Source organism: Pocillopora damicornis, chromosome 13 (assembly GCF_964200805.1).
Source record: "Pocillopora damicornis chromosome 13, jaPocDami1.2, whole genome shotgun sequence".
NCBI lineage: Eukaryota > Metazoa > Cnidaria > Anthozoa > Scleractinia > Pocilloporidae > Pocillopora > Pocillopora damicornis.
The window spans coordinates 13,426,557-13,454,375 of record NC_142682.1 but is presented as its reverse complement, the minus strand read 5'-3'; the positions used below and the strand labels follow the sequence as shown (position 1 = coordinate 13,454,375).

At 37.6% G+C, this 27,819-nt stretch overlaps 2 protein-coding genes and 1 long non-coding RNA gene across 4 annotated transcripts; 2 read left to right on the top strand and 1 right to left on the bottom strand.

The window, feature by feature from the left end:
- Positions 1–471: 471 nt before the first annotated feature.
- On the top strand, positions 472–18,411 carry LOC113674107 (sushi, von Willebrand factor type A, EGF and pentraxin domain-containing protein 1). Of its 2 annotated transcripts, none has more exons than XM_027190582.2 (12): positions 472–850; positions 8,613–8,807; positions 9,298–9,498; positions 10,446–10,643; positions 12,312–12,563; positions 13,100–13,345; positions 13,802–14,050; positions 15,029–15,332; positions 15,716–15,897; positions 16,706–16,867; positions 17,497–17,676; positions 18,210–18,411. In XM_027190582.2, exons 1-11 carry the CDS (start codon positions 577–579, stop codon positions 17,667–17,669), a joined length of 2,436 nt encoding a protein of 811 aa, XP_027046383.2. In that variant the 5' UTR covers positions 472–576; the 3' UTR covers positions 17,670–17,676; positions 18,210–18,411. The 2 variants fall into 2 exon arrangements, with proteins under 2 accessions (XP_027046383.2, XP_027046384.2); XM_027190583.2 differs by lacking the exon at positions 472–850 and adding an exon at positions 6,485–6,787.
- Positions 18,412–21,113: 2,702 nt separating this feature from the next.
- LOC149035581 (uncharacterized) lies at positions 21,114–24,358 on the top strand. The gene is made up of 2 exons (XR_016182341.1): positions 21,114–21,261; positions 21,698–24,358. It is a non-coding gene; the product is annotated as an uncharacterized LOC149035581 (long non-coding RNA).
- Positions 23,415–27,147, bottom strand: LOC113674119 (QRFP-like peptide receptor). The gene is made up of 2 exons (XM_089191740.1): positions 25,559–27,147; positions 23,415–24,356 (listed from the first exon to the last, which is right to left on the bottom strand). Exons 1-2 carry the CDS (start codon positions 26,674–26,676, stop codon positions 24,344–24,346), a joined length of 1,131 nt encoding a protein of 376 aa, XP_089047866.1. The 5' UTR covers positions 26,677–27,147; the 3' UTR covers positions 23,415–24,343.
- Positions 27,148–27,819: the final 672 nt, after the last annotated feature.

The window sequence follows — 27,819 nt, the reverse complement described above, 5'->3', positions numbered from 1 at the left end:
CAATATCACGCACTTACTCACCAATCCTTTGTTAGAGCGTGGCTTCCGCGCTCTCTGCTTTGTTTCCTAGGCAATGGTTTAAAAAAAAAACAGATATTCTCAAAAAGTTGTTATCATTTTTGTCACACAAAATTACTTAAGGAACATTAAGGCTAACTTTAGCTATATCGACATTTGGAAAGAGCCAAAAATAAAAGATGAATTTTCATTTCTTGTTCCTAATTTAAAACAAGGTACTGCCTTAGACGTTACTTATTTACCTACTGAAATACTTATTTAAACAAATTACGACCTTTTTTCAACGACAACATAAAAATCCGATGTTAGCATAGAAGTATTGACTCCAAGATCATGATAGAATGTAAGACTGAACGATTCAGCAAGAAGAAAAGACAACGGCAAACAGGAAAACCAAATTAATCCTCCTCATCAGCTGTTTAAACTCTGAAATGCTGAATCACGTGAAGAGAGATGTATCTTGCGTACGTCATGCACGCGCGACACCAACTGATTTCCTTGTTCATTAGTCACGGAAAATTTTTAGTCGAAATGAGGAGCTCTACCAGGTAAAGCGTAATGGATCCTTTAAAAGTGTTGGTCGTGCTTGTGCTCGGAAACAGCCTCACTCATGCTTTCTTCAGAAAAATCACTAGAGTAATTCGAAGGCCGTGTTCTTGGAAAGTGTGTAAAGGGCACGAATGGAAAAACGACTGGAGCCCAACAAGTATTCCACAGGGGAAGTGTATAACGCAAAATCGCAAAGCACACCATTCTTACACTGAGTTGAAAGGCAATCTCATATGTCCTCCTACGGTTCCTTGTGCAAATCTCGATCAGAAGAGAAGTATATGTAAGTACTTTACAGTGTATACCTTCGTGTTTAGAAATTATCCACTTTTACAGCATAAAATTAACATGAATGTCAGTCTTGTTTTATGGGCCAATTTCACAAAAATTGTCAAAAGGGGCATTTTCCCCAATGGCGAGTTTTTTTGTTAAAACGAAAATTCATAATTCATACTCTTTGAATTAAAAGAAAGAGGTGATGACTTGGTTTGAATTTCACAGTTCTTAAACACAACTGCCTCTTTTCGCCTCAATTCGAACGTGCGCTAATCATCAAACTTTCATGACGTTAGATTTCCAGAAGAGCGGACGATCGTTATCGAACAAAACACACCTCGCTTCAGAATAGCAAAGTGTTGAATTACTCAAGAAATTTGCACCAACATCCAAAATCACCAATTTAGAAAATTAGAAATCTTAATTCGATATTAATCCGGCACTGACATTTACATTTTTCAGACAGCATTTGCACGTTTTCGGACAGCATTTCTTTAAAAGTATTAGAGTAGACGAAGATTGAGCTGATTTTTTCAATATGCATTATCTAGACTATGATGATAATAATTCTTCAATTCTGCTTCCCCCATCTTATGGGAAGGTTTATTTTTTGGGAAAAACATCTCAACTTCTCTTCTGGTGGAAATAAGTTGAGCACGTAGGGATAACAGGTGGCCATATTCTCAGTCCATATTTTTATTTGTGTTCGGTATCAGTGAAATAAATTTCAGGCCTGACTTTGCGCTAACACGAGACAGTAAAAGTCGTCGTCAAGGTACAAAGAGAAGAAATTTGACCGTCGATTGGGTTAAGTCTAGTTCGTTGACAGATTTCTGGGCTAAATGTTTAGATCATGGCAATAAATTGCAGTTTTGTCACCTGCAACAAATATAATAATACCAGTTCATTGAAAGGGGCGACGGTTTTCATGAATCGTAACCTCTTGTAATAACCAAGGATAAAATATGCTCGAGCAGAATTTTTTCTTTTTCGTTTGTTTATTTATTTTGTTTTGTTAGTTTGGATTTTTTTGTTTTTTGATACCATATTGATTGATACTATTGATACCAACGTGAAATATTTTTTTCTTTTGGTTTCTTTTGGAGAGTAGCTATAACGATGTAACTTCTAGATTATTCCAAGTTGTATTATAATCGTGTAGATGTGACAATACTGGACCGAAATTATGGTTTCATAATACTGCAGCTGGAGTACAAAGAGAATGTATTTCTAAAACTCCGAATCAACTTCTATCGTTGACAGGTGTTGTTAGAATTGTGGAGTTGAAAAAAATAACAAATGAATAGTTACGAAGAATAATTATGTAATTCACTCACTTTGTTTGTTTTTGTTTGTTTGTTTGTTGTTTTTTTTTCGGTAGGCTTTTTTAAAATTTTTACTTGATTTCTATTGGTTGTCTTCTGTACGTATATACCTACCGTTTGGAGAGGCTGTAAGGAGATATTATGGTCGTAAATCTTTGCCGTGAGATTTAAAAACGGATTTTATGATGGCAGGATTAACTATGAGTTTGTGTCAGCAGTGACTGAAGTCAGTAGAGTGGTCAGGTTAAGTTAAGGGTCAGGGATTATGCTCTTCAACAGTAGTTGAAGAAGTTATCTCTCTAAGGAAGGCTAACTGGATTACTTGTTATCAAGAGATTATAATATTGTACGATTCGTTTAATTTACCTACTGTCTATAACGCCGCTGACAATATACCTTGGGCACAGTTTCCCATGCCTTGTGAATTGCTTGAGCGTCGTTTGTAATTTTTCTTTGCCGTTTTTTGTCAAGTTTATTTTACAGCTAAGGATTTTGAGGCTATCCTGTAAGAAGCAATAACTTCGAATCGCCGCCGGATAGATCCTCGTGCAAACATCGTTGTTTACGAGAACACAAGGTATATGGACGCCTACAAGTTGTTGTGTCGCATTTATTTTCGCCAAGCGTAACAGGCCCCAGCAAACATAATCTCTTGTTGTTATTTAGAGATAGTCTTCATAGTGTTTGTATCTGTCTGATGAATTATACCTCATTAGTTGTTTTAAACAACAATACACTCCAAAACATTTTACGAATGTTCGTTTGTTTGAAGTTGACTTAAATATTCAAAAAATACGGTCACCGAAATTTTTTTGTACTTATTAGATGGCAATAAAACCCCATACCTCAGAAAGCATACATTTCATTGATAAAGAAAGACAACGACTTAAAAAAATAGTTCAGCCCTAGGAGTAATGCTTCGTTTGGAATAGCACAAAATCATACGGAAGTTTTTCAAACCAAGACTTACCAAAATGAGCACACATAATTCTCCGACACAGAATCAGCCTGGAGGCGACTGTTACATCAAAAAGTGCAATGTGTAAGTAATTAAAATTATGTTAGCAAGACAAAGATTTACAAAATTTTATGACTTTTTTTTTTGTGTAAATCTGACAGGTTTCCGGTTAAGTTTCCGCAACAGCCTAGTCTACTCAGTTTGACAAAGCATCGAAAACAGCACGGAAATCATTATTGTTAGAGCTCTTTTTTTCTTCCTTAAGAAAATCGTACCGTATTGAGGTTTTGGTAGGAGACGTAAGAGCAGTTTATTCATGCAAATGAGGAAAATGAAGAAGTGCTAAAGCAAAAGATAAACATTCTTAATTGACCCCAATTGAGAATGAATCAATCTCTTAAATTTACCTCTCTACTCAGTGATGACCCCAAATTCTCATGTTGTAAGGGTAATTAGCAAATATCCTACAATCAGGTCAACATTAGTTGACCAAAACTGTTTTAAATCCAGTTCGTGCGTCGCCGATTGGAAAAAAACGTTATAATCAACTATACTGTATTTTTGTACTCATTGTATCCCTAGCCTGCATAGACTGCATAAAAGTCAAGAAGAGTAAATATCCTATTCATGGATTCAGTATTTTGCGTCAGCTGGGTAAACTCTGAAACACTGAATTGCCCATACGTCCTAATTTATCATGAAGACTTTGCTACGTTGCATTTCATTGTTCACCACCCGGCCATAATATCTTTGAGTTGGGATAGGAACCTCTTCGAAAGCGCAATGTCTCTTTTACAAGCTGTTAGCCTGATTTTTCTTGGTAACAGCCTCGCTATTGCTTATATGCCTACTAGACCATGTTCTTGGAAAACCTGTAATGGATACGAGTGGAGAAACGACTGGAGTCCATCAAACATTCCACCGGGCGATTGCATTACACAAAAACGCTCTGCGCACTATTCCTATACAACTCATCACGGAAGTTTCTATTGTCCTCCTACGATTCCTTGTTTCCCTTTATCACAGAAAAGGACAAAGTGTAAGTGGGCTTTCTATCCCTTACGAAATGATATTTCAAAGCTAAGAAAAGTCTATGATATATATACTTATTGTACTGTCACAACGAGAGCCTAATAATTACGAAGTGTTCGAGAAAAAACAAAAATGCAGATTTTGATAAACGTTGTCTACGGCTTAGCCTTTGTAAGGTCTTGTAGCCAAGGGCACTGTTCCGCATCTCAAAAACTTAAGTTTGACTCAGAGAAATGAAGGAACGTTAACAATCTGAGTTCAGTCATATTGACGGAGTCTTTCGATACCCAGAGAGGGAGTATTCATCCTAGTCTTAGACGAGAAATTGGGGGGAGGTGGTAAGTTTCTACAGAAACTGTGGTGCTGCGTCGGTGGGAGAGTTGAAGGCTGAGCGATTGGAGGAATTGTGGGTTGTGTGTGGGTTTATATGTAAAAAATGAAGCTATGCTATTGGTGGGAATATGGTGACGAGAAAACAAGAATAAATTAGTTGAATGAAAAGACGGGATTGTTCAGTTAGTAAGTTTAAGTCTGGTTTGTTAACTGGTCCGGCTGTGTTGTAGCAGTGGTTTCCACCATGTTCACTGACCTACCTTCGGACTAAACACCGAAGCTCCTCGCTAAGCGAGCTTTCATCAACAATTGGCCCAACACAAGATACAACTTAAACCTCAAAAGATCCTAAATATGGTTTCTTTTTCAAATCAAGTTTACCTTCTACGGAAGGATTAACAGTGTTGCTACGGGTTCCTCGCACGCACTATTAGTAACCTATTAATGTCTGCCATTGACGGAAGAAAACCATCAGCACGAAAAAAAACTACCCATTTTCTACTAAAGAAGGCCGGGTATAAGAGTGAAATTTCCGCCACCGGTGGGTTGCTGCCGGACGAGGCAACATCAACTACTTTCTCAGCTATCATTCCACTCAAAGCTCACCTTTCAGTTGTAGTTACCGAGGGAGTTGGAAGAAATGGCATACTACCCTTAATTGGTCTCTAGCTATCCAGTCGATCGCCTCATAAAAGAGATCAACATCTACGTGAAGCCTATCAACACTGGCTTATTGTTGCATTATCAAGGTATCGTTCAAAATCGCCGCAAACGATGCGTATTGAACACTAAGCTTGATAGCCCTTCACCATCGTCTTTTTCTGTGCTTCATTCCTTAAAGGAAGCGCCGCGGTGACTGAATGGAGAGATTCTTCCCAAGAATAAATTATACCCTGAACAGCTGATCAATTCAATGATGAAACAGAAGGCTGTCTATCTTTGGAGACCGCACAACCTTCTACGCTTTAAAATTTCGCTGTTTCAAAATAAAGGCTCAAGGCCAAACATGGAGCAAAGTTCCCTGACCAGCAGTCTTTGTCGATCCTCAAGGATCACGACGGCAGACCACGCTCGAAAAAAAATTAAAGACCTCTGAAAGTGAGGTAAATAATCCGACCCAAGTTCCTGAATTAAGTCAAAATCTTACTTTTAAGTACATGGATTACAATTCGTTAACAGGGTGTGATGCAACATATGTGGGATGCACGCGCTGACGCTCACACGAACTTGTGAAGTGCACCGCTGACAATCGTCCTCCATTGCTAACAATTACGTCGGCAAAAACAACAATGTTCTCGAAGACTTACTGGGAGGTTGTCACATTTTCAGTAAATGCATTAAAAAAATTGATCCTTGTGGCTTATTGCTTTTTCCCAATCAATTAGATTTAAAATCTAAGAGAACGACCATTGTTAAAATGTTAAGGTCTCGAAATATATAATTACGCTATAGAGTCTTCTTTGCAATCAATCAATGACGTACTGATTGAATGGAAACTTTGGTTGCTTGCCTAAGTATTTAAAACTCTATGTATTACAAAAGCTTGCACGAAATCATACTACTTCATAACTATGATCGATGTTTCCCCTTTCATGTACCATGCAGAAAGATATCTATTATATATCTCTATATTCTAAAACAGGACGTTACATCCCTGAAGCATTCTTAATGCTATGACAGGTGCAGGCGAAATATTCCTCCTTACCTGGGCAGTTCTTACATGCTCTTTTCTAGGTAGGACAAGAACAGATATCCGCCCTTAGATTTTTCTCCCTATTCATTTCATTCAACCATTAGTCAAGAGGGATACACTAAACCCTTTTGAAGTAACTCGTTTAGAATAAAATTATTTCAATGAATCGCCTCCTAAAGATATAATTTCAAGGTTAGTTGACAGTAACATCATTTCCCATTCCAGCTGTGTACATTCATAAACCCGAGTAGCTGTAATTCGTCCGTCAATCCAAACAAAAGCTGATAAGAAAACAAAATATTTCGGTGATTGCGCAGTCTTGAGCGCTGTAAGACACCATGGCGGTGTCTAAAGTCTTGAAGCTTCTTATGCTCGCCAATACCCTTGAATTTGTGTTTTCCTGTGGCGGCGGCGGAGGGCCATCTCCATGCTCATGGACCACTTGTGCACACCAATGGAGAAACGATTGGGGTCCTTCGCTTCCCCAAGGACAATGCCAGAGGCAACATCGTAATGCTCACCATATTACTACCACTCACAATGGCAAGACTCCTTGTCCGTCTCCATCGCACTGTAGTCCGAGCACTCAATACAGAACACTATGTAAGTGTAACTCGTAAAGTGTTAACTTTTCGGTTACCTAACGGTTACATTGTTTGGCTGTTTCACGACCATTAGTTAACCCTATCGAGACCCTCTCTCTAAGAGATCAATATAACCCTGCTTAAGAATTAGGAACATAATGCTTTGAAAAATTCCTAAATATCTTGTATTTTTTGCTGTGTTCTGTTGGTTCTTACATTGATCCCATGGCCATAAATTCTAAACCCATATTGTTTCTTAACCTTTTAGTCTAATTAGTAAAATAGAATTGGGTTTAAATTTTTGATATCTATACTTTGAAGTTCTACTTGTAGTTTTTATTTCCATGCGATCACTCGCATTCCGTTGACTTAATTAGTTTTTAGGCCACATAGATATACTGATAGTACCTGTTTAAAGAACCAAAAGGCGACAATTTATCTTTTAAAATCTGAGGCCTTTAACATTTTGCTATGGTTTTCTATAATAAATGAGTACATGAAGTCCTTATTTCTCCGAAGACAACTCTTTTTACCAACAGATCACCCTATTAGAGTTGTGTAGGGAACGAAAGGTTTTAAATTCAAAGTTAATTCCTCGTTTATAAATCGCTATTCAATACATTATTTTACGGCAAAGAACGGTAAGCCAAGCAACAGATAAAATTAATATCAGTATCATATCGTGGCTTTATTTTAGGAAACCCATTGCAAAGATTTCATTGTAATATTCTGCTTGAGTAAAATCAACCATTTACTGTTTCTTCAAATAGGGCATAGTTTCGATGCATTTTTTATTTTGCACCTGTGAAGCAAAAGTAAATATAACCGTGATATCACGTGTCACTCAGCAAGGCTGTAAGAAATAAACTAATTTTTTTTTTCCGATGAAATTTGATTGACTAGAGCCACGTAAATCTGCATTAAGTCAAAACACGAATTTCCCTTAGGCTGAAAAAAGAATAGTTTTGTTTAAGATCTTTAGAATTTTGTAATTAGATGATATGTTGACCCAAGTGAGATTAATGAATGACACCAGAAGCAAAACGCAAAGATTCATAAACGGCTGTGTTTGGAATAACGTAAAACCTGAGGTAAATTGCGTCAATGATAATTTTCCTTCGTCTGTTTACAGTAAAAAATTAAGTAAAATCGTAATCGGAATTATCTTTTCTTAAAAAGTTGTATTTTTTCTTATCATGGCAGTAAAGTAAAGATAAAAATTTTACTCACCTCCATTAAGAGAAATATAAAAGTTGCAGTCTGGTTAAATCTGATAATTATTATTGTATCATTTTAGTTATAATTATTATTTAATTATTATTTTTTATATTATTAATAATAATAACATCATTATTATCACTACTGTTATTACTATTATCATTAATATCATTCTTTCTTTTTTTTTTTTCGATAATTGATCTTAACACTCTCATTTCGTCCGAATTAGTGCATGCCGGAAACTTCATTCATGCCGCCGTATATGCGTTGAATTAAGCTAGTTAAAGGAATACTTTAAGAGATGACTCCTATTTTCTAAAGAATCGTGTTGGTTAAGAACAATCTCGTTGGATATTTTATGGCTGCTCGTGCTGCGTTAACTTATTACAAAAGTAATCTCGTGGACTAGAAAGGACCATTATTAGCCGGATAAATAATGACGGTAAATACTAAGGGCGACTTAGTTTCCTAACTGGGTGAAGAAGCAAGAGAGAAAAACGCACCAACGATAGACGGTATCTCCATGCAAAGTTCTATCTTAAGTAATCTTGAAAGCTCGGCTCAACTTGAATTATCCATCGAGGTTTATGTATAACTTTTGCCATTCTCTTTATTTTACTCCGCAGGTTCGTGTAAAAATGCTTATTACTGTCCGTTCCACGCATGGTCCGGCTGGTCTGGATCGGTTCCCCAAGGGACATGCAAACGTCAGAGTCGTTACCGCGACTACAATCAACACACCAGATATGACATTAGGGACAACAACTGCCATGGTATCTCAAGCATTTGTGGAAACCGAGAGTACAACTACAGAAACTGGTGTAAGTCAAATATACGGCGTTCGTAGGTTAATATGACAGTATCTTGGTTTTTCAAGTAATTTCTAGGAAAGCACCCTAACACATCGGAGCCAGCCACTGGGTTAATACGGATACCTCGATTGATGACATTTAATTGTGATGAATTAAGCTGCCGGAACAAGGAAGGGAGCCTGAGATTCTGCACTTCAGTCTTTACTGCCCAGCAGATTCCATTGTTACAATGGAACGATCTTCTGCCCTTGCTAAGACTTCAAGCTGCATGATGGATTTTAGGAAATAGCCACGCATGTTTGTGCGTTGCCTGGTCTTAGCAGGATTGAATGCATGTCGAAAAAGGTTAACTGAATATAGGTAAGATCCTGGGACGGGATTCTATGTGAAAAAATCTTAAAAAATAAGAATCATTAAACAAATAATAAACAAAATAGAAAAAATACCTGAAAAGAGCTGAAAAATAATTATCATTACCATTTGCTGTCCTCTCATCCAGGCTCATGCAAGTATGCGACTTGCTCCCTTGGTGGATGGACTAATTGGGCGGATCTTTCATCTCCTGTCGGTGGACATTGTGCCTCCCAGCGCCGTACCAGGAGCTACAGTCTTACTTGGCAATATACTGAAAGACAAGACAATTGCAATGGTATTGGACCACAGTCCTGTCCGTCTCCTCAATCAGAAGATAGAGAAAAAGGTAAGAGTCAGAAGTTAACATAACATCTTTCAAGTACCAAATTATGGGAAAAATGCGTAAGGTTTGCGCAAATTATCAGAGAAATGAGAATCTTAAAATTATCGTGAAAACGTTTATGCCACACAATCCCAGTCATGGAAATGCAACTTTTTACTTTTAAGCTTTTTGTCAATTATTAACATTTTCAAATAAAAGAGTACAATACTACTCTTACACGTCAGTCCACCTAACCTCGGATTGCCAAAGGTGCTGAATTCTACCCTTCCCCTATGTCCTTTTTGTTTATATAACATACACACTACTTATTCAGTTCAATGAAGTGAAAAAGTTTTCCTATTTGATCTGACCTTTTGATCTATTATGGTTCGTAATAACTCAGCTCAGGGATGAAAAACCGTAGTCGTATGTGACATTTACCTTCAACTTCAATCATTATTTACAGTTTCTTTACAATTTGTGTAACTTTTTAAATCCTAGGAGTAACTAAGACAGAATTTATCCTTGTATCAAGAAGACCATTGATGAGAATAACGAAAAATAGCAATTAGGAGATTATTGGTTGAGCCAATTCCAAATTATTCAAGCTCATATCCTAAGGATGATATGGCAGACAATAAGGAGATTGCAAAGAGATCTTGGGAGTGAAAGGGTCGAAAAAATTAAAACGAATTTTATGACGATCGTTAATTACCTTAAATTGCTATTTTGGGTACATCAGCCAGATGTCCGTAAGAAGGCCACAAGTATACAATTATCGCTTCACTTCTCTGTACGGTTTAGTACTGGAAGCAACAATATCGATTGTTCGCTTTAAATATTTATCTAAGAGCAAGCTAGATCAGCAAAGGAAGTTTTTTAATGAAATATATCCTTCGTTATTAAGGCAGTATTCTTTCTGAGAAAGGCGACAAAGATTTTCGCAAAACAATCTCCATTTCTTCACTTAGTTGTCACTTGTCCTGCCCTTGGAAATCCGGTACACGGGAGCTGGGATCGAGATGATTGTCGAGCTAACCCACAAGTATGCAGGTCAGTTTGTCTCCTTCGATGTGACGTTGTCAATGGCTTCCAGCTGGAAGGCCCGTCCCAGCGCACATGTCAGGGAGACGGCCAGTGGTCCACGCCCTGGAATTCTTACTGTAAAGGTATGGTGCGATAATAGCGAGCATGAACGAGTTGGGTTAAAGGTCTGTGGAGACACCTCACGTTGGCAGTTGTTTTCAGTCCTTTCGCTATCTAATAAATAAATTCCTAGTTGCTGTGGGTCTGTTTAGCTATAGATAACAAGTGACGTGGAAATGTGGTGAGAGCTAAAAAGTGGCTCATGAGGCGCAGGTAGATACGTCACTAATGCTTTTTTCAAGTTTCAAGTTTATTAAGTTTGCAGGAAAATCTTTGTACAATAATCACCTCCTGCAAATAGCGAGCTAATCTAGGCAGGCGGTGTTGAGGACACACAACACGAATTACAAAAACACGAATTATGCGAATTACTCGATTTTGCATACATTATTTGACAAAAGAGGGAAAAGGTGATAAAAAGTAAATTAATATATTATGTTTGAATTATAATTAAGATGCCTTTTTTATTTCAGAAATAAGAGTGCTAGTGTCAGCATAACTATCCAGACTTCCTAGAGTTGCAAATAGTAATGCTTGAATTTTCTTTTTGAATATGTGTTTCGGCAGACTTCGATAGCTTTCGGGAATACTGTTCCAAATTTTAGCCCCAACGATAGAAAAAGAGTTTTTATGATGATTAAGCCTAGAATAGTTAATATAGTAGTTACCAGAAGATGCTGATCGGGTATTATACTGATGTATGTCTTGTGTAGAAATAAAAAGATTGCAGATATTTTTAGGTGCAGAGTTAGTGGTTATATCAAGCATTAAGATTGATGAAAGTTTGAAATAGAGCATTGTTATTGGCAGGATGTTAGACTGCGCGAAATATGGAATCGCATGCGTTCTGAAAGGCAGAAAGTAGATCAAGCGAACAGCTCTCTTTTGGAGTATAAGAAATGTTTCTAAATAAGATTTGGAGGCTTGGCCCCAGGCAATGAGGCCGTAAGATACATAGGGAGAAATTAAAGAATTGTTTTTAAGGGGACAAAGTGTCTTAGTCTCGAAATAATTCCAATATTTCTGCTGATTTTTAAAGCAATATAATTAATGTGATTTTTCCAAGATAAATGTTGGTCAATTATTACCCCTTGGTATTTAACATGATCCTTACGTTCAAGATCAAAAAACGTTTTAGAGCGGCTATCATAGGCCTTAATGCGGATGTTAAAATTATTGCGTTTTTGATATGGATGAAAAATTATATAGTTTGTTTTCTTAATATTTAACGAGAGTTTATTAGCGATTAACCAACCGACAACCTTAAATAGTTCACAGTTGATGATAGTTTCGAGAGATTTTAGGTTTTTATCAGCATATAAAAGGTTAGTGTCATCAGCAAAGAGATAAAAGGTTAGTTTGTCAGAGGCCATGTAAATGTCATTTACATAAATAAGTAAATAAGTAAGCAATGCTCTTACTGCATTTTGACGTATTCTGCGATCTATTGCATGTATCCGTCTGTCCTCTAATATATTATAGGTAAGAACCAATCAAAAGGCGTGTACATTTCAGCATATCACATAAATTGTTTTTGCTTCTGTTTTTTTTTTTTCACCTGCTACAGTTTCTAGGCGTATGCTAATGACCATACTAGCGTATGAGATTAGTTATTGGATAGATGACAGGAATTTCGATAATTTTCTTATATTCTTTTTTCTTTTTCTTTTTTTTCAATTCGCAATTGCAAGACGTTCGACCTCCCACCATTATTTGTCCAAGTTCGATTTCTGTGTCTACTGATCTTGGCAAAGCAACCGCCAAAGTTTGCCTACCCAAAGCCGCCGCCAGCGACAACAGCGGTCAGCAGCCGACGATCACCACAAGCGTAGGTGCTGAAAGTAAAGACTTCATAGCTCAATCAACACCTCACCAAGTGGTGTATACTGCAAGAGATGCAGCAGGTTTGGAATCGAAATGCACACTTCAAATAACAGTATCAGGTCAGTGATTTTCTTGGGGTAGTTAACCCTAAGTAATTGTATAAAGTTTATCTTACCCGCTTGCAAAATGTTGGGTTCTCATTCAAGCGAACAATAACTTTTTTTAAAGAGAAAAATAAAAGAAAAGACTGGTTTTGTAGAGTATGGGACACATAAATAGTGTATGAAGCTGATCGAAGGTGTCACCGAAATTAACGAAATTAAGAAAAAAGAAAGCAAGTGTCTAACAACAGTTTAGATGAAGTGTTCTGACATGCACCAACTTAATTTTTTGCCAATACAACTAAGGAATTAGCAAAGTTATTATAGCCGTAAATCATAACACATGAGTTTACTTAATGTATAAAATGAGATAATTTTCTTCTTATCAATCGCCAATGATTCTTTCTTGTTGTTCTACCTTTTCTGCGTTACTGAAACGTCAATTCTGCGTCAAATGTTTTGCTTTCAAAGAAACAATTATTGTGACTTAAAAAGCCAGAGAGGTTCTGAAATGCGTTCTTGACGACCTCCTTTGTATGTTTTTTCGCCTACAGATACTGAGCGACCTCGTGTTGATTTTTGTCCGAGCGACATCAAAAGGGAAAGCGAAAATGCAGTGCGGGTCACGTGGGAGTATCCTAGATTCGAAGACAACCTTGACAAGCCCCCAGTTCAGCTTCTAATTTCCAGCAATAGAAATCCGGGAGTTGAGTTCCCGTGGGGTATATATCCAGTGGTTTACGAGGCCTCCGACAGGGCAGGAAATAAGGCTAAATGTGAATTTACAGTGGAAGTTGGCCGTAAGTTTTAACGTGAAAAAGTATACTTGGCACATTTTAGGTTAGCAAATTTGACAAAAGAGTGTTTGAGGGGTTAAGCAATGAGTAATAGCTGAGTTAGTACCATCCATATGGATTAATAAAACCTCAGTATATTTATAAAAGTCATCGCCAATTTGACAGAAATCATGATTTAATGAAACTACAAAGTGATTGTGAATATATTATTCCCAGCTCTAAAGAGGTAGCTTGCATTCGTTTTAAACAATTTTGCGAGAAATTTCAGGGTAATTACGAAAAATTATGTGCAAGTGAACTAAAGATCTTATCTAGCGATGATTGTTGCTTTTTCTTTTTCATGAAGTCATTTATTTTCTAATGTACTTATATGTTTCTTGATTGTTAAATTCATTCATTATTTTCTTCTATAATGCCCCTATGTGAACTTATTCATCTCTCTTTTTTCCATTCCATTAGCGGTACCATGCAAGTATTATGATGCTCCGGCGTATGGAATACGAGCCTGCAACAAAAAGACAACGGATTCTAACGGTGTGAAATATGAAATGATTTGCGTGATTCAATGTAAACAGGGATACGGATTTTCAGATCCAACAACACCCAATACTTACTGGTGTCGATCGGATGGAGTGTGGACCAAGCTTTTTTATGGAATACAGCATATCCCAGTACCCGATGGTCAACGACCGTGGCCTGATTGCTCGCGTAAGTTATTATGATGATTAATCTATCTTAGCGTTTAAGAGGAAAGTAGGTAGAGATTATATAAAATGAAGGAGCGGAAAGGAAAGTCGGCTGATGGTACAGGCCTGGATGGTCAGCGGCTTTGGCCTGATTGGGCGCGTAAGTTAGTGTGCTGATTCATCTACCAGGGCGTTTAAGGCCTTTAGAGCTCAGGGCAGTGAGCAAACGGAACGAACAAGGGGCTGATGATCCAGGCCTTGATCGGGATTAGTTGGTTCCACATACGATATTCATACAATCTTTTAAACGGAAGTCGGCTGCTTTCATCAAGAAGTCCACAAGAAGACTAAGCTCATCCTTTGAATGAAAATAATGAAAATAGTATTTTGGCCTTCATATTGGAGAATACATATTCAGCTATTTAGAAAAAATGGAAGCGATATTTCTCAGGAAAGAAACTACGGTATGAGCCCCCAGGTGAACAGATTGCTGTTTTCCGGCGTCTCAAACTGAATTGAAGTTACTCTAGAGATGATTTTAGCATTTCCCTGCCAACGCTCTGATTGTCCCTCTCTGCCCCCTCATTTCCATAAGCACCTTAACATCACCTCGCCTTTTTCTCTTAGTCGCTGCTTGCATGAACAGAGGATAAAAAGACTGAATACTTAAATAATGCATTACAGCGCGTGGCAAAGCTGAAACTTGAATTTTCAATAGATTGTTTTGGATTGTGGAACTTGTGCTTGAAAGACTTAAGTTGTTCATTTCTCAGTCTTCATGAACATTTTATAAGGATAGTTGGTGAAAGACCTCGTTGGTTTGGTCATGGTTATATTTCACTTATTGTGACGAAGAGGTTTCGAGTCATGCGCTAAGGACTCTAAAAGACTTCCTCTGACAGAGACAGTCCATAAACATTATTCTAGATAGGTTCCATTGTGATAATTACTTCCACGCTTCCTTAAATGACGACCTTTTATTGCAATTATTTTTCAACAGCCGAACAAAATGTGAACGCTGCCAAGAAAAACTTCACCTTCTACACTGGTTCTTGCGAAGATAACGAGCAGGAAGCATTGGCACGAATTCGCCTGAACTTCTTGAATGCCGTGCAAAATAGTCCCTTGGCTAACTACGCCTTGTGCGACGTCAGTCAAGGCCAGGACTGTGTGGTTGAAAACGTGAAAGTGTACTGCGGACAGAACTCCAGAAAGAGAAGCGTAGGTGGACAACGCGTCATCACATTTGATTTTGTAATCAAGGATATGAAGGCCTCGTCAGATCCGAAGGAAGAAGCCCCTAAGTATGTAGAAATTAGGTCTTTTTAGAAAATTTTCTGAATGAATGCTTCCTAAACATAAGAAGCTACCACGCTATGTTAGTCCTTTATGCTGTCCAAACCACGTATAAGGGTCAGTCTCCTATCAAATGATAAAATCTTTCCGTGAGCTACCGTTCCTGTCGAGCAATTCTAAGTTTGTTTTCTATCCAAGTATTTACTCATTTGTTTCTTCTCTTTATGATCACTTCGAATGAAATGGAATACATGAAGGAAAATTTTCTCCACTCATCTCATTTTTCATTCATTACTGTGAAGATCACTTTCATATTCACATTACTGCCTTTTTTCATTTTTTATTTGATTTATTAATATATCTATTTGATTCGTCTGGTACCTCTTCATAGAATCGCTAAGATAATGAAAGATCTGGACAGTTTGGAATCTTATTTGAGGGGGGATTTTGCAAACGATGCACAGATGCCTGGAATGCAAATATCAGCAGCTGTCAGTTCAGCTGCTTGCCCAGTCGGTAAAGTGATTAAGGTTGTACCTGGTGATAGCTCAGAATTGGAGAGGACTGTCTGCAGTAAGTAACAAACCAAAAAGCATTTTCGTACTACGTAAGCTACACGGGAAGTTTTGGGGTTTTGAAATATCCTTCTTTTAGCACTACGAGAAGCCATGCGGAAGATTTCAGATAATTGTAAAAGTATTTCATTTTTAGTTGGCAAGAGATTCATAAAACCTTAGATTCATTTAAAGCCTTATAAGCTTTCTATTGCCTGAAAAAAATGATCGTCCAGACAATTCCTTCAGCTCTTATCCAAAGCTCAACATACCGCTATATTTTACGGCAACAGAGGGGATGAATGAACCTTAAATGACCTTGGTTGGGTACCCTACATTTCTTTCCGCTCTTTGTAGTCATATTACCTCTGTCATTAATGTTCTTATGTGATGGCAAACTTGTAGTCTTACGATTCAGATGCGTTTATTAACTAATATTTTAAAAATGCACCACAAACTCGAAGTACCTTGTAAGTTTAGGGAACTTTATCAGTAATATTGACAATGGTACTAGGACCGAGTGGAGTCCAATTCGGTCTGTAATCATAAGAGTGATTCACAGAATTTAATCACGAGAATGATTACAAACAGAATTGGACGACACGAAAGTAAAAAAAGAAACCATCAGTGAACTCGGCGAAATGCGAGACAACAGCGCACGCACTTGACGCGTTCTGTCCACTTACACGAGCGTGACATGTTAACTGTCCCTTTAACTGTTCTATTACACTGTCCAGTACAAGCATGACGCGTAAACTACCCTATTAGTGCTCAAATCGCGTTTGATAATTTTGTTATAGTTTTGATTAAGTGTTTTATAACCTTAGTCGAGTGCAACGCCGGTACATTCTATAACAAGGACACCCACACTTGCCAGAACTGTGCGGAAGGATCCTTTCAAAATCGCACCGGACAATTTTCGTGTGAGCCGTGCCCAGCAGGAAGATGGAGCTTTGGAGGCCATTCCAAGAGTTTCATAGAATGTTTCGGTACGTGAATGATTTTATGATCAGATCAGGTTCACTTTGAATATTACAAATATTCAATATTGTTTTGCAATTTTATTGTCCTCTTCGGATAGTAAAAAGAGACAAAAATATATGGTAATTTCTACTAAGAAACGAAAAACCCCTCACTCTTCACTGATTGACTCTTCCAACGATAACATGAGAGTAGGTAATAGCTTGTGATAGTTTTTCAACTGCCTCTAGCCAGAAGGGTCTGGAAAGGGTTGCCTCTCGTAATTAATTAGAACTTTGGGCAGTTTCTTAAGACTGAATTATTCCAGAGACACAATAGGTATGGGGAACAATTTTATTCTGCTAATTGAAATTCTCTGACTATGAACAGAAGCCAACTAAGTATTTCCAAAGAATGCGCAGCAAAGAATATGTTTTATAGAAAAAAGCAAAGTGTTCTTACGGTACCAGGGATTAAAATAGGCATTGCAGATTTTAAGGGTTAAACCTGCTGAATTACTTAGTACTGGTCACCTTAGCCAAGGGGAATGGTAATATCCTAAGTCAATTTAAAAAGTAGATTCAAAGAGAAACATTTTCACGACGGAGCCATGTCGGCCCGGCGAGACAATATATTTATTTTGAATTTGTGCACTTAGAAATCTGTGAGCCAGGAGAGTATGCAAAGAAAGAAAAATCTGGAGTTATCAACTGTCTGATGTGCCCAATTGGAACGTACCAGCCAAAATTTCGCGCCACGAAATGCGAACCCTGTCCAAGTGGAAAAACCACTGCACAGAAAGCTTCTACTTCCATAAATGATTGTCATTAACCCAGTGGTAACTATCTGTCGTCACTACTTGATATTACCACCATCACCATCATCACCATGACCATCATAATCATCGTAATCATCAACGTCCCTATCGTTGTACTTTATTAGCAATTTAATTCTATATAATTTTATGTTTCGGGCTATTCAAGCTAACTTTGTGCTATAGATTGAAATCTATTTTGAATTGAAGAAAAAATCATTACTAAATGCGAAACGAGGTAGGATAACTCGAACTAAAATCGTTCCCCTTCCCCCAGTCAACCCAATTACTCCAAATGATTTTCATTTCCCATGGAGGCTCGAAAAATCGGGAATCTACTGTTCGTGTTCTACATGTTTTCTAGAATATGGCCATTAAATCTCATAAAAATGGAAGATTTTGGCTCTTTAGCGATCTTCTATCAAAAGAAAGATCAAGACAATTTCATTTCGAAAGATTATGGAAATTTGGAAGGCCTAAACGTTCTTAACATGACTTCGAGAGGAGCAATGAGTCAGTTTCAAACCACTGATACAAAATTGTTCTCTTTATTTCAGGAAGTGAAGCTTTCCTGGTCCCAGGCGAATGAAAATTAGCATACGAGTGTAACTTTAAGCATCCAAGTGACGAAAATAATTTTCTATGTTTAGACCGTGGAAATTATTCAGTGCTGTAGAAGTAGAAAAATAGCTGTATATGGAATGAAAGGCAAACGGTTCCAATTATTTGCCAAGAAAATAAACGATAATGAAAGCCAAATTAGCACAGCGTTTATTCATTTTTGTATGTTAAAAAACTAAGAGAGATGAAAGGTTGTAAAATTTCTAACCGAAGCGGTGCATATTTTCATGGTTGATTTTTAACCTGGTGAGTAAACCAAGAGAATATAGATGTAAACCTATAACGTGCTTACAGTTCTTGGATGGATGAAAATATGACGAAGACCAAGATAATGCCTCCGGGAAAACGGCTTTGTTTTATGATTAGAAATTAAAGTATGATCTTATACGGAAATCTTTCTTTTTACCCAAAATCTGCAACTGCATTACTTGATGAAGATATGTCATCAACAAAGGACAAAACACAGCCGTGCTGTGACTGATTCTTGCAGGACATTGTATCACATCTTTAGCGAGAAGATTGCTCTCCCCAAGGTAAAGTGTAAACAAGGCACCAACGAGTATTGATATGGATACCATTTTTGATTCCATGCATGTTCCTAAAGGTTGTTGAAATAATTGTAGAATCGAATTTGAATGATGAGAAGTAACGCTTTCAAAAAAATTCCAAAAAGGATTCCAAGAATAGGCGCATTGCTTTTACAACTTGTTGTTTCCGGCATGTGTTAATACCTCTGAAATTATGAGAGTGAAACGAACTGCAATAAAAAAAATTAGTGCTGCTGATTCAACGGCATCTTCCAAGATGATGGTTACCGGCTCAGCTTTTTATTCAGAGATTTCAATTCTTCATGTGAGTATCATTACACCTGAAAGTCTGTTTTGAACTTACCTTAGCTGCATGGATCTGTGTTTGAGTAAGGAAGATGAAACATTCAGGTGAGAGGCAAACGAGACGTTGCTGCAATATTAAAATTGTCTTGACAGAAAAATAGGCAAGGTTTCTATACAACCCCATTCTTAATTATGCATACAGTTCTTGGATAAAGGAAACAACAGAGAAAACAGAAGAGTTTGGAACGACAGCTTTGTATTAATAATAAACTACTTATTTCACTTCCTTGCCGTTGTGGTGCTGCTCACGCTGCATCTTCTTTTATAAAACGAGCCACAGTGTTTAGTTCCAAACCAGCCTTGAAATATGGACAGGAAAGGTATTTTTGTAATACGGTAGGGAGAAATGCTTTGAGGAAAAACGTCAACAGGAAAGCTAAAAGAATATATTACATTGACATATTAAAATCGTCTACACAACTAAACGTTCTAATTCTAAGGCATTCGGGAGCAAAATTCTTACTTTAATTCCGGATTCAAAATCTCCGAAGACCGCGTAGTCGAACAGCAATGTTCTCGTTGTGGATTCGTCTATTGTTACATCGGCAAAACGAACCCAGTACCAAAACATTCCGGATTGATCAAGAATATTAAAAAAATCTGCTTTAGTGCAAACCTAGTCTTGAAGAGTAACATACTCTAAACATATTTTTGGGCAATATTTGTGGTGGTCTTTCAGAATCAATTTTTTTCTTGAATTCACTCCCTCTTCATTCATTTATTTATACTCTTCCCCACATCTCAGAAACCACCGGAGGCAGATTTTAACAATCTCATTTCCGCACTTTGTAGACCATCTGGTTTTCACATGAGAATAATTAAAAAACATTATTTTGATACAAACGCCTTTTCAAGTTTTTAAACTTTTTTTTCATTCCCTTCTTGCATGGAGTTTTCTTATCATTTTCAGTAGCTGTAATCACCCAAACCATTTGCAACTGCTAACATTATCTGTCTAGAGTTATCTTTTGGGAACACCGCACGGCCCCTTCTTCATACAGTTCTTAGATAAATATAAAATATAAATATATGACGAAACAACCTTAAGGACGACGACTTTGTTTTAGAATAATATGGGATGTGAGGAAATCTTACCAAGCTCTCTAAATATAAGCGCCGTTGAAACCATTTCGTAACTTCAGACTCGAACATTTCAAAATGTTACTGACAAGTGCACCTTGAAAAGAGAAATTGATCTTTCAGTCAAACAGGCATCAAGAAGTTTGAAGTGAGGGAACTAAGCGTACGAGAGTGAAAGGTTTCTCTTTGACGTTGGTCAGATTCTCTTCCCAATCAGTGCATCCGCAAACAAAGAACACAATGTTATGACAAAATCAGGTCAGCTCTTGACTCGCTAAGGCTCTAATCTTAAGACCAGATGTCGATTGATAGTCTTTTGGCTATTGAATATTTTTTATTACCGCCAGTAATAATAAAGTTTTGAAGCATCTAGATACCTTTGGGAAAGCTTCAAATGAAATCCGTGTGTCTAATCGGTTCGGGGTTCTCCTGTAATTTTGTACAATGAAATAAAATAAATGAGAGTTTGGTTGGCTGTTGAATTGAAGCTGGTACAGATACTGAAATTTTCTTATTTTGCAGAATAATATACGGCCCAAGCTCACTTGGGAAGCTTATTTTGACTAGCCTTAGCTGATTATGGACGCGGGGCAGATGATGGAAAATCGATCCTTCCAGAAGAAATCCAAAACGTACTTTTAGATTCCTAGCTCTCCTAGAAGTTTAACACCGACACACCATTTCGAAATTCACCGTGGCGAATCAAAAGCAGGGTTATTTATCTGCTAGCCGACGTAGTACTTCACCTCTTTCTAAAAGTAATTTTAAAGAAACATGTTTATAATACAGATATCCCGCGTCTAGTATTTAAAGGAAAATACAAGTGAACACTTCTCTTAACTCCTTAATCTTATCTGATGTTTTTTCGATACCAGCATGTTTTAAAAAACTCCAAGTTAATAAAATAATGCAGTGCCAAGAAATCTGCCGTAATCTACGAGTGGTTTCGTCAATGCAAGCTGCTTAAAACAGCTCTTATGGATATAAACTGTTCGAACTTGGGTAGATAATGTTGGTAAGGTTTCTTTAATCATTTGATAAATTGATCTAAATCTTTTACTTATTCTCAGTTTTTCATCCTTTGTTCGCTTTACTTTGCATGTTGCTTTTTTATTATTACTTCGTTATTCATGCTATTGCCGGATTTCTATTTAAGAGATGATCTGACAGAACTTGATTTTAAAGCTTCTCGCACATCCTAGATTCAGGAAAAATTTTCAGATTTATTAGCGGAAGAAACAGAAGAATTGATTCAAAGAAAAAGAAATTAGAAATGGCATTCATACAAATATTCATATAATGTTCAACAGTAAGAACATTTGTGTGTCTCTGTTATGTTGGTTGATAAAATCAAACCACCCCACGTGAATCAACTGCTGGAACCAAACAATTAGGATTTTTCTTAGGTCATAATACTTCCTACTTTTCCCTCACTTTTTTCTTTCCGGCAGAAACTGGGTCTTATAGTTCGCGACCACTATTTTTTCGCTTTGGTTCTCGTTCTGCATATTCCTTCACGAGCCAGATCTGGACCAATCAAGGATCGAGATATTACTAGCTGGATAAGAAACGAACGTGGCAATCCGCCGGAAGAAATAGTAAAAGTAAATCACACCCAGTAGTGAATATTTATTTGCGCGTGGCTTACAAACAAATTACTTAGCGCAGCAAGGATCAATGACAATGACAGCTGGATACCTTGCTACACCCATTTGAAAATGGCACTGATGTTTTCATTTTCTTCAATGATGTGCAAAATATTCAAAAATTCCTTTCATACGCCAGATATCTTCCCTTACGCGCGATTGGGCTAAGCGCTTCACGTAACCAAATATGGCCTAGCTTAAACTTGGGAGTTTTCGGTCCTTCTCCCAAGGCGACATTCTCCGATTTGAAACCTTACGTTCTATGGGCGTTGAAAGTCTTCGTATAAAGCTTAATTCAAGATGACAGAGCGTTTTATTATTGCTGCAAGAAAAAAGGGGACAAGTTACAACTTACCACTTACACGGAAACAAAACAAAAAAAACCTAAGGGCAATGAACGAAATTCCTTCAAATCGCTCTAAAATATGTTGCCCGTTGCGGCCACATTTCGAGTGAAAGATGTTTCCTGTATTCTTATTATCATAAATGAATGAAATTTTGCCCTATTGATTGCGTATTCTTTTTGCTCTCCGTGATCGGAATTCTGTTTTCTTTTTTCCAGGTTTTTTTTCTACGTTCAGGATCCGCGATTCGTTTCGGCTTCTTTGTTGATTTTTACCTTTTGCTTTTAAATTTTTCGAGATTTAGGTCAATTATAATCTCCACGGTTAGTCGGGACCTTCAGCAAACCATGACGACGACAGCTTAAGGTATGTGGAAAAACAAAAGATCTTATCAGCAGAATAAAAGCTTAGGGGGTGCGTTTTAAGCTTTTAATATCCTTGGCCGTCATTTGCAAAATAACAACGCCAAATCAACAAAAGTTGAGTGGTCTGAGGGTGGAAATCGTTATGTCAACAAGTCAATACTGCTCACATACGTTATGCTGAATTTGAGATGTAGCGCTGTAAGTGATGGTAAAAACATCGAGCCTTTGGCGAAATTTTAACCCAAAATTTAAATATGTCATGCCAATTTCTTATCTTTTGTTTTCCTTTCCAACCAGTAATTAAGTAGGAGTTCTTTTGCAACCACTATCGTAACAGTGTACTCTAAAATCAAATTAGCGTGTTGAAATGTGTGACAGATGGTTTTTTGACTGTAATACTCGCCGGCATATTTGTCACTGAAGATCTGTACCAGGTTCTCATCGACCTTCCCTCTAAAACAGTTTACTTAGTAAGTAAATGGTTTCAGCCCGGGGGGTAACATGTGATCTTGACTCTGATGATGACTTCCGCTCAGGTTGTCGAACTTCAGTCACCACTACCGACATCAGTCCTTTTCAGGACTCACCCGGACGATCAAAGAGCAAGGCACTAGGGAAGCTATGAGCTTCGAGGAACAGATAATATCCAATGATAAATGTACGAGTATTTTGTGTTTTTCGTGACGTACGAAGCCTACTTTTTTTAAACAAATGAAGTTATTCAAGAATTAAAGCATTGATATCAAGATCTTGGAGTAATATCCGGCTTGGAATCAGTAGCTGGGAGCATAACAGTATGAACAAGCGAAAGGGGTTTTCTTCTATTTTTATGAGTTAGCTACTCTTTCCTGATAGGTTTCTGGGCTATAGTAAATAAAATAATAATATTCATTCCCCCTTGAGTCGTATCTCAAGACCTGAATGCTCGTGATGTTCCTCTTCGATGTATGTAATTACCTTCAAACACCGCAAATGATATTTTTCCAGGGAAATGTAGCAAAGCTTCCAATTACAATATCTTGTTAAACACCAAAATTACAGCAGTACGAAGAAACGCTTTAGACAGAAACATTGACCCTGGCCACTGCAGACAAGTTAAAAGTTCTTAAAGTTAGTGTCAACAAAAATCGCCAGGTCCTACGCGCTACTTTAGCAAGATACACTTTTTCATTTTCTATGTGTTTTAATTTGTCTCCAAACATATCTATTCTAATGGAGACGCGGGCAGTTTTTGAACAGTGTAGCTTAAGGAAAATTTCTTCATTATCAGCAGTTCAGCAAAAATGTCAACGTGTATTTCTTAATTTAAGTGAAATTTTCTTCCTAGTGCTTCTCTTTTTTCAGCGAACAAAGAATCGAGTTCTGTTAAAGTCAAATTGAAGTCTTCACATTTCCTTCAAGGATTCTGATCTCAAGTATATGTTCCAAAGAACCTACCACTTTTGCAACCCGAGAATCTAAGAATATGATCTTAAAATTCAGTTTGTACATACATGGTAAAAATATTAAAACAATGGCTGAACGAAAAGATCCAGCGATCAAAAAGGATTAACCTTTAGCCTTGTAACAGCAAAATAAAACCCGACGAGGAAAGCGAAAATTGAAGAACTACTCATTCTATTCAAATCATCATGGCTCTAGCGTAATAAAAAGTAAGATGTACACCGGAACTGGTAGAGGTGATTCTCATCCATCCGTTACTTGCTGCTTTAGTTCGGTCACAGCTGTACATGCATTTTACTTCACGGGTTAGATCTGAAACAATCAAGATTCACATATATGTTGTTAGTGAGATCCACACTCAGAAACTTGGGAAAGAAATGACTAATGTGATGCCCACTGGATCGCCCAGAACGTACATTCATTTTTTATAACGCAGAAGTTGAATTATTAATTGTGAAACAGCCATGACAGGACGGAAAATTCGTGCACTGTAAGTACCTCCCTTTGTCCCATACAAAGCCTTAGAAAACTTTTCTAAGGGTTTGTATGGGGACAACGGGAGGTACTTACAGTGCACGCATTTTCCGTCCTGTCATGAAAGCACATAATCGCTGAAACCTGAAACTTGGCCAGGTCCGTCACAATCATTACGTTATATGTTTACGCCAAGCGCAGGGAACCTTTGGCCAAGAATCGCCGAGGGCATAATCATTCAAGTCTCCTTTACTAGCATCATGGTGGTTTAGGAACACCTGAAAATTAATATACCCTCCTTCCACACCAAGAAATGGTTTTTTCGCCCCTCTGCTCGCTAGCTCTTTAATTTACATGAGTCTGGAGAAAAAAAATTTCCTGATATCAAATGCGGACAAATTTATTTGATTTCAGTGCAATTGTTTGTTCCTCTATTTCGAATGAGATAGATAAAGGTAATCATTTTATACTTGGTTTAATTTGATGATCTTTGGAGGGGTAAATGAAGGATGAACTTCCAAATTGATGTCGAAGACGAAAGTGATAAACATGATGAAGAGGTGATTCAAGACGTTTCCTTCTCCAAGATCGATAACGATGCCGAAGTTAGTGGTACTGTTATTTGTAATAAATTAAGTGATCCTAAGTTCAATTATCATTGTTTTAGCATGACAGATACAATATTAAAATGTGTCACCTCCACAGGAAAAGGCTGAACTGAAGCGATCAATTTTAGCTCTTGGCTCTTTTAGCTCGGATTTTCTTTATACTTCAAGCCCGTTTTAAGTGGGAAAAACATCCTTCCTCAATGCCTCCAACTATGCCACCCGCTGAGTTTTTAAGGAAAATTAACTCGCTTTTCCTCTCTAATAACTCCTGCGTAGAAGCTCTGTGCCCTCCCGAGGGCTTATTAGAACTTTTAACGTAAATAAGATAAGCACTGCATGCACCCAATATTCATACATAACGAACTGTTCTAATTTTCTCATGAAAATTTATGTAACAACACACTTTGCACCAATGGTTATTACAAATGATACCTTTCTTGAACTTCGTGCTTAACAAAACTTTCTAAAGGAAGGACAACGTGGGTTGTTTGTGACTTCCGCGAGCTGTTTCGGTCTTTTGCGTTGAACCCTCTGTAATTTTGGTTTTGTATTATATCTCTCAATTCACGAGAAAATCCTGGAATAAATATAAAGCAGACCCATGGGTTAACTGCACAATAGCAACTTGCCAATAGGTTCGCAATGTAAGACACTACCATATAGCTCTTGTTACAGGTCAGAATCAGCGATGTTGAGAAAATGTTAATGAAGGCAATCACAATAAACATCGTCCAACATACTGAAAAGGCTGCAACGGTAGCGACGGCCATCTTGAGTAAATTCCGGGTGAATTCTTGTCTTCGTCTCGAAACTTTTCTAAATTGAAATTCCCCCTTGTTGTTATTGCGAACGCGCAAAGCGACAGCAATGTACAAAATAGATATCACGAGTAGTGGTAGAATCAAAACGGTCGTAAATAGAAAGATGTTGTAGTAAACTTGTCCCGTGTTGTCATCGAAAGCTGGTTCCCAGGTTGGGAAGCAGATTTGGATGTAGTCACCCTGACCAATAGCTACTCTCGTCAGTCTAAATGTGTAAAAATACGGCAAGTGAATTGCTGCAGCCAGGATCCAAGTTAAAGCTATCACAAGACGACGTCTTTTGCGGGAGCTCGTTGTTCTAATGTGCAGAAGAGGATTAACCACTGCTAGGAAGCGCTCAACAGCGATCGTCACCAAGGTGAGGGTGGACACGGACAGGGATATATCACTCAGAAAACTACACATTTTGCACAAAAATGTGCCTCCGAGTCCGTGAACCAGGAAAGCACCAGACCCAGTAATTTCATCTATAATGAAGCGTGGAAGTAAAAATATCGCCACAAGTAGGTCGGATATAGCCATGTTCATAATATAGAGCAGCCACGATTCTTTTTTCCTCGTGCAAGAGACGATCAGAAGGGAGTTTCCTATCAAGGATGCTAAAATAGTGAAAACATGTACTGCAATGGACACTTGACTCACACCAGAAAAGCACTGTTTTGGAGAGGACGTCTTGTTACTTTGAGTTATTTCGAGGTGATTTAGGGAGGCATTTCCAAAGGCCGCCATGGTGTTTCGCAATAGTTTAGAATCAGTATAGTAGACCAAGTAATGAGTAGCAATAAAAAGAGTCTACTAAAAAAAATCGAAAAGACTCGTGTGTTCAAATTATCGCCTGCGTCAGTGTAACACTCCACTCGTCTGAACTAGTTAACTTAGTGAACGCAGCCTTCTTTTGGCTTGTAGCAGGGGCATTATGCCTCCTGAATAATTATTAGTAAAGGTTATCACATAATTTCGAGTGCAATCAAGATCTGGGATGGATCAGCATAAGTAAATTTTTCAAAGGCTTACCAAAATGCACGAGCCCGTAGGGCGAGTGAAATTTGTGGTCTTTGAAAACATTTTTAAGTGCTGATTTATCCCAAATTGCTCGCATCAAAAATATTGTGATTACTAGTTAATAACATACTCTGTTTTGCTTTTTAGCTGTTTTTGTTTCGTATCATGGCGTTTGTACTCTCTCTCTGTTAGGTATAGGTCGACGGCACGAACCATTAAACAAAAGCGATAATGCACTTAGTCTTCCTCGTCTTCAGCACAAAGTGTTGCGTAAAACTCTTCAACAATTAAATGCTGGGTCCCCGGTTCATACTTTCTTTGCCCATTTTGGAAGCCAGACCCTTGGCCAGTTTTTTTTTGTTTTTCGTTTTTTGTTTTTAGCATTCTGCATCAAACTTTGAATTAGAGCGTTGTTGCTCGCGCCTCACTCGCTATTTTTTTCTGTTTTGTGCTTTCGCAACCCACCTGTCAATCAATTTGATTTCAACTTTAAGGTCTTGATTTCGACTTACTGCAATTTTTGGGATTAATTAACAAATTCTCAGCCGATGAGTATGTCGAAATTTTTGCGTGTGTATTATTAACTGAGAAATTTATTTACCCCGAAACTGAGAATAGCTTTATCAGCAGATATTCTCGAGAAATTCTCTTCTCAACCATGACCTTTCGGACCAAAACACTCCCAGCTTAGTTTGCCAACATTTTGTGTGAACTGGCTTCGATCCCTGCAGAGTTTCTTTGGGAAATTATTTCGCGCCTAATTGTTACTTAGGAGAGATGTCACCTTGATACCTTGCAAATTCGTTTTTCATACCTCTTCTGCTCATACAGTTTATTTAATTTTCTCTTGAAAACTACACGGCTTTCTCT

Coding starts and splice junctions, on each gene's coding strand:
- LOC113674119 (XM_089191740.1), bottom strand. CDS start 26,676: ATGGCGGCCTTTGGAAATGCCTCCCTAAATCACCTCGAAATAACTCAA.
- LOC113674107 (XM_027190582.2), top strand. CDS start 577: ATGGATCCTTTAAAAGTGTTGGTCGTGCTTGTGCTCGGAAACAGCCTC. Junction 10,644..12,311: donor CTGGAATTCTTACTGTAAAG/GTATGGTGCGAT, acceptor CGCAATTGCAAG/ACGTTCGACCTCCCACCATT. Junction 13,346..13,801: donor ATTTACAGTGGAAGTTGGCC/GTAAGTTTTAAC, acceptor CCATTCCATTAG/CGGTACCATGCAAGTATTAT.